The 12,669-nt window shown below is 40.4% G+C and overlaps 1 protein-coding gene across 4 annotated transcripts in view; it reads left to right on the top strand.

The window, feature by feature from the left end:
- Nucleotides 1-12,669, top strand: part of LOC141756427 (endothelin-1) — a 37,500-nt gene that overhangs the window by 9,944 nt on the left and 14,887 nt on the right. The window contains exon 1 of one of the 4 annotated variants that reach the window (XM_074616117.1): nt 8,703-9,358. The exons of 1 other annotated variant lie outside the window; for it this stretch is intronic. In XM_074616117.1, the coding sequence (XP_074472218.1) occupies nt 9,295-9,358 (64 nt within the window). In that variant the 5' untranslated portion in view covers nt 8,703-9,294. Of the gene's footprint in view, nt 1-8,702; nt 9,359-12,669 lie in introns of those variants that run through there. 2 more of the 4 variants (XM_074616118.1, XM_074616115.1) reach the window with 2 other exon arrangements.

Raw genomic sequence — 12,669 nt, 5'->3', positions numbered from 1 at the left:
TGACGTCATTAGAGAATGCAAGCCACGTGAGGGTTTCCTGGTCGAACCAGAGCAGAACCTTCAGTAGCTGACCCCGGCCCACAGCGCGTCACTGTCTCTCCTCCTCAACCGAACTTGAGCAAAGTAGCTCCTACAGTTAGTCTGCAAGAACCAGCAGAACAGGCTTCATGTACTCCCATCATCTAAATATAACATGTTCTTTCACAAAGGCTTTATGTAATTACACTGTTTAAACAGATGATATTTATATATTATATATATTTGATGTCATGCATGTAGCAGAGTACAGGTAGTAAATAGTGACTGTAAGCAACACAACACATTTCTGTTTCACAGTCAAACTTTATTTGAGTTGACAGATGACAATATTAATTATTCACAGCATTTGTAATCATCTCACCTGTTAGTTAGTTATGTTAACATGGTACAGGAGAAAGTCTTCAGCTCCGGTAAACTATGGTAAGCTAAGCTCCGGTGGTCTGTAGTCATGGTAACACAGAGACAGCTACTACTGTAAATAATATACCATTACTCTGATCTTCCATACATTTATCTTTTAGCAGAAATAATGAACTGACTACTGTTTCACATCTTCTATTTTCCACCCTGATGGTCGCTGTGTTTACACACCGTCTCATAGCGGTAGCATGTAGCTAACCCGTTAGCATGTAGCTACATGCTAACGGGTTAGCTACATGCTACCGGGTTAGCTTTGTATCTCCATGTAAACAGAGCCATCTGCTCTCAGCTGTCTGCTCTCCTCTGGGATGATTCTGTCGGTCATTTCTCACAGATGGATCTGTAAAGACAGACGTAAAACAGAGTGTATGTTTACGGTTTACAGAGTTGATGCATGAGGTAAACACTGAGCTAACTAACAGAGCTATAAATAGTATTATTTACCTGAGAGAAACCGTCAGGAAAACCTGGAATCTGGACCGCAGATGTTCATCATGTGTCGCCGATTTCTGATCAGATTCCTCCGGTAACGTGCGCTGGGTGAAGTTTCTGGTTTATAAACTTTAAAGTGGTTTATAAACTTTATTCTAGCTGCTATCTCTCCACTCGTCTCGAGAGAGAGAGAGAGCTTCTCCGGGAGGGAGGGGGAGGGTGACGCTGTTGTTGAGGACGTTTGATTGACAGAAAACGCTGACCAATCAGAGCAGAGTGGGAGGAGACAGAGGCTACAGACACAGAAATCAGCACTTTTGGAAATGGGCTGAAACAGAGGTTATAGAGACATGCTGGAATGCATGATCTGATTGTTTTTTTGAAAAAAAAACTTCAGAGACATGGTTTGGAGGTGTCTGAGACCTATAATAACTAGTTTAAATGGAGTATAATATGTGACCTTTAAGACGTCCGTCAGTCGTCTGTCTCACAAAACAGCTCTTCTTCTGTTTCTCTGGGGCAGGGGTCGGCAACCCACGGCTCTTTAGCTCCTCTCCAGTGGCTCCCCGTGGATTTTTAAAAATGGAAATTAACTGTTTTGTGTTTACGTTTTCACTTTTATTTATCATTGTTGTAGGTCTATGGTACGACGGTACGCCAGAGTATAAGGGCCACATTGAGGAAAAAAAATAAATCTGAGATTTCGAGAATAAACTCATAATATTAGGAGAATAAAGTCATAAGTTTAAGGTAAAAAAAAGTCATAGTATTATGAAAAAAAGTCATAATATTATAAAGTAGTAATTTTATGTTATTTTCTTTTTTTTTCGTAATGTTATGACTTTATTTTCGCAATCTTACAACTTTTTTTCTCGTACAGTTTTGACATTATTCTCGCATTATTACAATGTTTTTTCTCATTAAGTTATGACTTTATTCTCGTAATATTACGACTTTTTTTCTCATTAAGTTGTGACTTTATTCTCATAATATTACGACTTTTTTCTCGTAAAGTAATGACTTTATTCTCGTAATATTACGACTTTGTATTTTCTCGTTAAATTATGACTTTATTCTCGTAATATTCTGACTTTATTCTGTAAATCTCAGATGTTTTTTCCCTCAATGTGGCCCTAATACTCCGTAGTACATTGTCTCTTTGGCCCTCACTGCATTAGACTTATATACTATATACTTAGACTATAAACTGTGTTACCTTCATCATAATGCTTAAATGTTTTGCGGCTCCAGACAGATTTTTTTTTTGTTTGTTTTTTTTGCCTGAAATGGCTCTTTTGATAGTAAAGGTTGCTGACCTCTGCTCTGAGGGAACACAATCTTAATTCATGCCGAGGGGAACATGTATGTCTGAGCAACCATTTTAAGGTATTTCAGTCTGGACGACCATAATTCCCATCTCTAGAGCCGCATTGCTTACATCTCTAAGGCAGCTTTATGTCCCTTTTGTTGTGGCTTCAGTCAGATGATTTCAGTCCTGGGGCCCTAAATGATGTTTGAGCTCATCGGTTGTTTTGAATTGTCCTTTCTCACTCGTCCAGAACATAAGAGATCAGCAAATGTAAGCTTTTGAATATATATGTTTACCAAATGTATTTAAAGCTCTGTGACTTCGGGGAAGTGAAACATGCACATAAGGTCAGTATGTTGGCTCTGTGGATTAAACCGCTGCATGGCTGGAGGTTTGAACACTGACTGAGGGCGAAATGGAAACCGCTCTTTCAATGTCAACAATATTGTTTCAAGAGAGAAAACTGCTGCTTTTGATAAACCGTAATCTATACTGAACTCTGGCTTACTGTTGTGCAATCAACAGCCCAGTCGCCAGGAAAAAATGTTGGCATTGTACGTTTCTGCAAACCACGGATACGTTGATTGTCGATGTTGTGTTATTTGCATTCGGTCAAAGTTAGCGAGGTAATACAACAAGCAAGTGTCAACCCCCCCAATTTTCTGACGTCCTCACCCAAAATTTACAAATCATCTAACAAAACACTAAATTTCAAACCGGTGTTTCAGTGTATAAAATGTGTCTTTTATTTATTAAATCAAATGTCTTTAATGAATACAACTCGTCAGCTAAACGCCAACAAATATGGATTGAAGCAGAATATTTCTTTAGATGAAAACGTGCATTTTGGAAATGATAACATCTTTCCAATGAAAATTTTTACTTTTTGACTTTACAACACCCCGGAGTTATTGGAAATATTATGATCACAGAAGTCTGAAACAATCCTACGAAGCCGTTATCAAGTAAATGTGTTATTATGGTTTTAGTTATACAGGTGCAAATCTAATTTTGACAAACCTCAGAGCAGACAAATCCTGGTGCACTCCCTGTGATCTTTGGCGTAACTATAATGGTATTGATGCCAAAAATAAGGTGACGACAAAGGTAACTGTAGTGGTATTCAAGATTCACTTTATTGTCATTTCACTGAGTATTTGCATGCACAGAAGGAAACGAAATATTGTTTGTACCGTCAGTGCATTAAAAGAGGATAGAATAAATAAGTATTAAAATTAACAATATCTAAAAATAAAAAAATAAAATAAGTAAACGTTTCAGACACAATTTCACACAATTTGCAGTCAGTATTGATGCTAAAAATAAGGTGATGCTAATGGTAACTATAGTGGTATTGATGCCTAAAACAAGATGACGACAAAGGGCATGACGCCAAGCAGCGTGACAAAGTGGTGGTATGTGACGAGTTGGGATGAGAATGTTTTGCGTTCTCAATATCGACCGTGTGCATTGTCTTTAAACTTCGCTATAAGCTCACCATTGACTCAGAAATGATGTAAGGGCAGATGGATATGTCAGTCTTTCCTTCGGCGTGTTCAGATATTTTGCTCATCCTACTGATGTACCTAGACTTATCATCAACACATCGTATAGTTGATATTTTAAATGTCATGTTTAAGGGTTCCTTTATTCATTACTTCTCTTTTACTGTTTTATATTTTTCTTTTCTCTCCTACTTGAATCATGAAAATGATTCTCATTCTCTTTCATCGCCTTTTCCCTTTCTTTCTCTTTCTACCTCTCCCCTTTCTCCTCCCCTCCTCCCCCATTATCTCACCTCCTCCTCTATAATTGCGCTGTATCTCGGGGCAATGGGAGCGACAGGCTGTTGTTTTCTGTTGCTCTCTAATTAAGTTGCCTCAAGACCTGATGAGAAGTCAAACATTTGGCTAAATGACATGCAGACACTCGCACAAACACCGTTTAAATTGGTGATTTGCACCCACTGAATTAAATTAAAATGTGTGTGTTGACAGACAGGAGTAACTCTCAACACTTAGAGAGGTGACATATGGAGGCTATATTTCACTTCTCTTTAGCACATTCACAGTGTGTGTGTTGTTTACTGTTCACGTTCTTACATTTTAGATTTCAGAATTAATACATTTTAATATAAAAGGAATTAAACTTTGTCACATTTTAACATGACAAAATTAGGTACAGAGGCAGAACATGATTAGCTTAGCTTAGCATAAAGACTGGCAGTAGATGGAAACAGCTAGCCTGATGCTGTCATAACTTAAAAAACGTTCGGTTGCACTTAACTCCACCCTCTTGTGTCACTTCTGGTAGCAAAAAATTAAGATGGCAACGGCCAAAAACCAACATGGTGATGGACAAAAACCTAGATAGAGACGGCTAACAACCAAGATGGCGACGGACAAAAACCGGGATGGCGACTCCCAACAACCAAGATGGTGACAGCCAACAACCAAGGTGGTGACAGCCAACAACCAAGGTGGCGACGGACAAAAAACAACATGGTGACAGCCAAAAACCTAGATAGCGACGGCCAAAAACCTAGATAGCGACGGCCAAAAACCGAGATGACAGGTATAGTTTTTAACTTTGGACAGAGCCAGTCAAGCTGTTTCCCCCTGCTTCCAGTCTTTTTGCTAAGCTAGGCTAACCACCTCCTGATTCTAGCTCCATACTTGAGATCGTCATCCAGTGAATTTCCCACCATGAGAGAAGTTGGTTTGGGTTAGAGAAACGTTAAAATAGAAACATTCCACGTCTTTAAAACCTGGGTAGTAAGAATTTAAAGGTAAAACTTCCCGTCATGGTGGTGAAACACACTTCCTCTTTGCTATTTACAATTCAGGAGACCAAGCTCATTTCAGAACATTTCACGAGATCTGGTGGAGCAATTTTAGGGAAACCCGACCAAAAGTCCCCACATAGTTATCTGCCTCCCAGATGTTTGGATTGTCCTCGTTAATCTGTTTAAGAATCTGGTTTACCACATCGGTCTCTCCTTGGTTAGACTGACAGAAAGACAGCGAGACAGCTTCCCCTAAACTGGGCCCAAAAAAAGATAAAAAACAGGGGTCCACTTTTTGTGGTTGTCGTTTTCCTGCTCAGCGTACAGTAGTTTGTTCCAGATGACCTCAGAATAGTCTCTAACTGACTGCAGGCGACTCCTCAGCTATTCCCTCCAAAAGAAATACATTAAGTATCATCTGCCAAAGTAGCAGGGAGGCTGAAAGTAGCTGAAATGATAGATAGTGGACATAAATATTCACTTTTAATTCCTCAGAATGCTCAACGTCTCCAGGTAGGGTTGAATGAGCGAACACAGATTTCAAATCTTTTAACAGGCCCTCCCTGTTCACCTCATTCTCTTAACTCACCACTTCACTAAAGCTAGTGTCATTTAGATAACGATGATGTTGGGCTTCGGGGTGTTAAAATATTCAATACACAATAATATAAGATTGTTTTTCTAGAAATATGGAATGATCAACCTTTGGATGATGTTCGATAGTATTTCATCAAATTTCAGATTCAGTAATCAAGTTTACATTTCAATAATTTTGCAAGCAGCTAAATGCTAAAATAACTCCAGCCTGATTAATATTGTTAATTAATGTTAATGTACAACCTGTACCTACAGGGTCCGAAATTAACAAGCGCCAAATGTGGGTAGATTTTCCGTTTTGGCGAGTAAATCTCAGAAGGCTATCCACCATACTGGTGAGTAAACATTTGTACCAAAATAGTCATGTAATAAAAAAACTCCGCTCGGTTACAATGAGAGTCTGAGCGGCGTTTTTATGTAATTTCGGGTGCGCTGCTTCCGTCCTCTGCTCTTTTTGTCGGAGTTTGACAAACACACACGCACTGTGTTTATTTACTAGACAGTTCATGTGTTATTCGGGGATGACAACAAGACAAGACGGGGTTTCTGCCAGCGAGCGTGTGACTGATGAGGAGAATGACGTTAGCAGTAATAGCTGTGAATGTAGCAGTGCAGTGTGTGTACAGTTTAGGCTGCCTATTGGTGAATAAATGCTACAACTCCTCAAGACAGAAGCTAATGATTAAAGTGAAGGGGGTTAGCCACGACGCTAGCGACAACAATGACCTAAGCTTGCTTAAGGTGGGCTGACCAGCGATTCTCATTTTAGTGACAAGACGCTTCTCCGAGTTTTGCTCAGCTTTTTTGTTTTGTTTTCCACAAATACCGTCATATACTGTATAGTAGCCTATACCCGGTAAAATGCCAGGAAGGTGACAAAAAATTGTTGCCGCCCAGGCCCACCCGGAGATAGCCGCCTGGTCTTGAGTTGATTAAACACAGTCTACTCTCTCCTCACGACGTGTCTTGATATAGGGGCCATTCTACCGAATTGGTTCACAGTCAGAGTTGTAAACATTTTGAAATTTGTATCTTTTCTTCCCAAAACGTTGTCCATATATATATTGTACCATATCTAAGGTACACATATCTAATCAAAGTACAGTCAATTTTGGTATTGTATTTTCAGACTGGTTTGGAATGATTTTCTTCTCCCAAGATTTGTCACTACCGAAACATAGTAATACACTAAAATAAAGTTGTATATTAACCTGTTAAGCTTGTGTTTCCATCCCTCCTCTAAAGAATATTTTTACATTCTAGAAGTTTTTCACAACTAAATCAATTAAAATACAATTTTTAACAATTTTTTAAGTTCAATTTCATCAAAATCTAAATGCAATCTTTCTTTGTAAAATGCATAACGCTGATCATATTGATTTCAGAGTTAAGGATTGATTAAATTGAACATACATTTAACCAATCAGTATCATAACATTTTAGTTGATAACTCAATATACCTTATTTTTTACAAAATACCCACTGTTTTGGTAGTGACCACAGTGTCATGTTATCACCTGGGCAGTCTAGTAGTTTCCCTGTCCTTTTGTCTTCTGTGTGTTTTACCCTGTCAGTCTAGTCTGTCTGTGTGTAAGGAGGTGTGGCCATCTCCTCCTCCTTCTCCTGGGCGGTGGCTGCTGGAGCAGCTGACACCAATCAATCAATCAAGACACACTCTGCAGTATATCAACCCCGGTCTTCCTGTCATTCATCGCCAGATCGTTTTCGTCGCCTCAGTGTGGTATACTTACCTGTCAGCTGCCTCTGCTTCCTGCTGTACCTACCTGCTCACTCTCCGACATCATTGCTCCTCCTCGGATCACAAGTGTACTGGAATCACCATCTGGAGGATCACTGGAACCCCATTCCCCATGCTCCTCGCTCCCTTTAAGACTTTTAGTCTTAATCCCAGCCACGTCGGACTCTGAGGACCCCCAGCCCTGTCCACCGTTCAATTTATTATTATTAATAAATTCTTATATTGCTACAACTTTAAACTTGAGTAGTGTGTGTTGCTTTTGGGTCCACGTTTTGTGTACCAGAACATAACACACAGTGTTTTGTTTGCAAGGTTATATCATATTCCCTCAACCTTATTGCTTAATATTAACTCATAACATGCCTTATGCCTCGGAAATATTACAAACACAAATGTTTTATGAGCAATAAAATGTAATTTATTATTATTGACAATTGTGGTCCAATTGTGTCCAATGGTGCATAAGTGTATTGTTAAAAAGAAGGGTTGTAGCAACTCATAACGTAATAACCGCGCATAAATGGAAATTTAAGGGTTAGGGTTTGGGACAGCCACTTCCGAATAGAAAGTACCCCATAAATGATGATTTTGTTTTTATTTAGCTTATTACTATCTCATTCAATGCATTGGCTTTAAATAGATCATAACATAATCATACTAAATATCTAAGGTTTGAACACTTGATTGTTTTGATTATTATATTTGATATTGTGGGACCGCAGTTTGAACTAATTCGGTAGAATGGCCCATAGAGGAGATTTTCCAGTGTGGAAATGTGCTTCTTTTTGTGCTTCATCATTTAACGGGAGGAGCGGTAGATGGGTCAAACAAACACAAGACTGTCAACCAAGAGGCCGGTGTTCGTGTCCCGTGTGAAACTAATAGTAACGTTGATTTATTTTGTCACGTTAGTCTTTAGTCATGTGACTCATTAGTGTTGTCAGTCCCGTTAGTCGCTAGTCAGTGAAGTTACAACCGTTTCCTAACCCTAACTAAGCGGTTGTGTTGCCTAAACCTAACTTCCTGTGAAAACAGAAGTTTATTTTGAAAGGACAATATGCATATAATGAACGTATATTGACACGCCGTCCCTGGTCCCTCCAGAAGTAAAGTGCGACAGTCTCTGATGCCGAGGGGCACTGACCAAGCGACAGTATTTGACAAGTTGGGTGTGAGAACGTGTTCATTCAGCTCAGTTACATCCAGCACAAGAAAAGCAAAGTTTCCTCTCAAGACAAGTTATTTCTAAGCAGAGGTGACGTCTAAATATTAGATAATGTGATACGTTGCAACATGAATTTGGAATCAATCCATTTTTATTACAGCAACTTGCCCAGGCACCGGCGCTTGGCAGGACACCCTTCACACATTTGTTGCCTCAAACACTCTTGGATGAAGACGCGTAACAGACGGCGCAGCTCCACACGTGGCCGACTCTGCACGGGGATCCCGTGAGGAGAGACTCCAGACTACAAGAACAGAAAAAAGCTGAATGATTGAGACCACAGCGAGAGAATAAACAAGCATGGGAGCGTGACACGGGTCAGCGGCAGGCGGAGGAGGCGGTGATTAATGAGCTGTGGAGGTGTCCCCGCTGCAGGCCCGGCCTCCCCTGTGTATCATCCTCCTCCTCCTCCTCCTCACTTCTCTCCATCTGTTATGATACAGCTCCAACCGGTCACATTATCCTTCCCTCCGTCTGGAAACCACCGCTGCCTCGGAGCCCCTCAGGATATCAACTTTACTTTGCACCTGGGTGGCAACTGTTGCAGGATCCAGTGGACACTTTTTTTTCTTTGTCTGCGAGCGTTGACTGGGAGGCCTTCAGGTGTTTGATTCAGCAGGATCTCCGTCTGTGTGTTGTTACACATCTTTTATTTCTGGAGGAAAGGAAGCTGTGAGGAATTTTACGTGAGTTGCTTTCGGCACCTGGACGCTGAGGAGGCAAGCAGGATGGACTTACTCACTTACTTCTGGTTCCTCACCACGACTCTGATGTTGATCCATCAGCATCAAGGTAAACCCACCTCCAATATCTGTGTGTTCCTCCAGTTAGGATCCAAATAAGGAGTCAAGAGTTGAGTGAGGTGCTGTAGAGCTTTGGAAGTTGCTGCAGCATTTCATTTTATTTTATTTTATTTAGTTATTCTATAGTAACATATTGTTTTTACAGAGTTGAAATTGTTTGTGTGCACTCTTTCTGCAGTCTGAGGTTCAGCAAACATTATTACCTGAGCTGATATTTATAAAATCATTCCTCCTTGTTGTTGCTTGGATTCTTACCGGTGGTTGTGTAAGGTCTTTATTGCAAAAAACGCAAAATCTTACCAAATATATTTGTCTAATTACTCCTCAAAATATCTAACAACACTTAATATAAGACAATCACCTAACCAGTAACATTTCAATAAGATATTAAGGACTTATTTTTAAACAATGTATCTTGAATATCTTAAGTGAGAATATTAGGGCTGTCACAGTTAACACGTTAACGAAAATTTGTTTTTCCGTCACTAATTTCTTTAATACATTAACGCAACTTCTGATTTTCATGGTGTCATATGAAACCAGAAAACCTAAAGAATCCATTGCTACCAACCATTGTCATACTAGACACACACAAGACTTAACGTGATTGACATGCATCGTGTGGATTTGAGTGGCGTGTTGAACCTTTTTCAAAGACTTGACATTCCCATCAGTCTCAGCTGGACTTTGTGTAAATAAGCAAACGTTAGCATGTTAACACGCTGAATGAAGATGGTGGTCATCACCTGCTATATCAACATGTCAGCGTTTAGCTCAAAGCAATGCTGTCAATGTCAATTTCCCCTCAGAGTTCACAGGCACATCAGCAGCCTCACAGAGTAAACTCCTCTTACAGGCACCGAATAGTCACATTGCATTTGTCCATCGACGCTTTGCGCCAGTAAAACTGGAAGAGAAGAGGCACCACTGAAAATTGCACGTTTGGTCTCATGCAATATCCTGTCCAAGAGACACAAAATATAGGAGGAGGGAATGGAAATGTCTACAAATATCCGCCACACCTGATTTAACAGCGCAGCCTGAACACTGAGGACGGACTGAAATGTAACGTCTGAGTAAACAGGTTTAAAATCTGCAGCTCTTCTAGTGGACACACAGAGACACACATTAAAAACTGCATTATACAGTTTATATAATTATACTATATTATATATAATTAATTATATATAATTCAGAGTTCATAAACCTGCTCCATTCACTCAAATACCTCAGCATGTTGACTTCCCCACACACAGTAAAGCTCATATACTACTGAGTATCAATGAGTATACTACGTCCTCGTCCGACCCGTATGGCATGGATTCATGAGGCTCTCTGACCATGTTGGTTTTTGGCCGTTGCCATCTTGGTATTTGTTTGTCGCCATCTTGGTTTTTTCCCCCGTCGCCGTCTGGGTTTTTTGTCCATCGCCATTTGGGTTTTTGTCCGACAGCATCTTGGTTTTTGCCCGTCACCATGTTAGTTTTTCGCCGTTACCATCTTGGTTTTTGGATGAACATCATGCTGTATTGAAGAAGACTTGAAACTAGCGATTGAGACCATAAACTCATGTTTACAATGTTTACTGAGGTAATAAATCAAGTGAGAAGTAGGCTCATTTTCTCATAGACTTCTATACGATCAGACTTCTTTTAGCAACCAGAGGAGTCGCCCCCTGCTGGCTATTAGAAAGAATGCAGGTTTAAGGCACTTCAGCATTGGCTTCACTTCTCAGACCTGGAGGTAGCCACCTGGTCTCAATGTGCTCCTCTCAGATACATTGAATCATCTTGTCCGACTCAAATCATGCAGAGTGTCCTTTTACACTGGCAAACTGGCTTAATTGTACATTAATTTCTACAAAGATCATAGAAGCGATAAGGAAGCGCTTGACAAGGCCAAGAACCCCTACTATTCTACGATCATTGCAAAAGGACAAGGTAACCCCAAAGCCCTTCTGAAGCTACTTCAACCGGCTAAACAATTTCCTCTGGCTGCCTCTACTTAGCATCTCCAGACCACGCCCCTCTCTTTCTTGCAGAAACTCTCTGATTCACGCCTTTATTCCATCCCGACTAGATTACTGTAATGCCCTTCTCCTTGGTGCACCCACTCGGGGGTTAAAAAGACTACAGTATATGTAGAAGAGTTTGTTCTGCCACACGAGGCCCTGGGAGCACTTCATCCCTTCAGCAACTGCACTGGCATCCTAGTTAAATACCACATTTGTTCTCCTTGTTTATAAATCTCTCCGTGGCTTGGCCCCTCTCTACCTATCAAATATTCTCCATTTCTACTCGCTTTCTGACAAGTTGGGATGACAATGTGTTGTCTAAACAGGCTGCAATTTACTGTAATGCTGTCAGGCAACGCCTCACTGTCAGTTTACGTCCACTATACAGTAAGTGCTTGTTGTTGCCACTGACGGGCTGAGATTGTTCAATTATCAATTATTATCAATTTGCCACTTATAAATGATGGTTATTATAAAGTGTTACCAAAACATTTTATTTGACACAATATTGTGTGACGGTAACGTGTGATGGGATCAGTAAATATCCCCGTTAGTCTTGTTAAAGGAACAGTTTTACCCAGAAACATCCGGCTGATCAGTGAAATCAGCTCCAGTATTTGAAATGAAAACCTGACACGGTTTCTAATCTTCAGTTTACTCAGTTTACAAAAACATGTTCAAAGAAGTCAGAAAAGGTATCGTGATGCTTTTAAGAGTTCAAAAGAGAGCCTACGGGGATAAAACGTTGAGGCAGACTGGCGTGTCGCCTGAGGAGGGGCGTGTTTATACTTGTTGACCTCGTCATTATGAAATGTGGTTTACTGAGTCCTGACCGGCCCTAAATCTATTCATTTCCTCTTGTTCACCTCTGTGCATGGTTATTACTGTCGGGGGGGGGGGGGGGGAGTTATCACCGAGCTGAATATCTTGGCAGATGTCAACTCCATCAACTGAAAGAAACATCTTGAGGGCCTCAGAGGAATCTCTAAGCACCCATCTGTCAACGTCTTGTCTCTTCTCATGCTGTGATTTTTCCACTGTCCATACATTTACATTCCTCTCCTCTTCCCTTCGCTCACATCCCTCTCTCTCTGTTTTTCTTTCTGTTCGTCACGTCAAAGCCAGACATCTGAGGCCTGTTAGGGTTCGCTGCAGAAAGCAACGCTTTTAAAATTGCAAACAAACACAAGACTTTCAACCAGGAGACCGCTGTTAGTGTCCCGTGTGAAACTAAAAGTAACATTGACTCATTAGTCACGTGAGTCGTTAGAATCGTCAGTCCAGTA

This window comes from Sebastes fasciatus, chromosome 18 (assembly GCF_043250625.1).
Source record: "Sebastes fasciatus isolate fSebFas1 chromosome 18, fSebFas1.pri, whole genome shotgun sequence".
Classification (NCBI taxonomy): domain Eukaryota; kingdom Metazoa; phylum Chordata; class Actinopteri; order Perciformes; family Sebastidae; genus Sebastes; species Sebastes fasciatus.
This window is presented reverse-complemented; position numbering and strand designations above follow the sequence as displayed.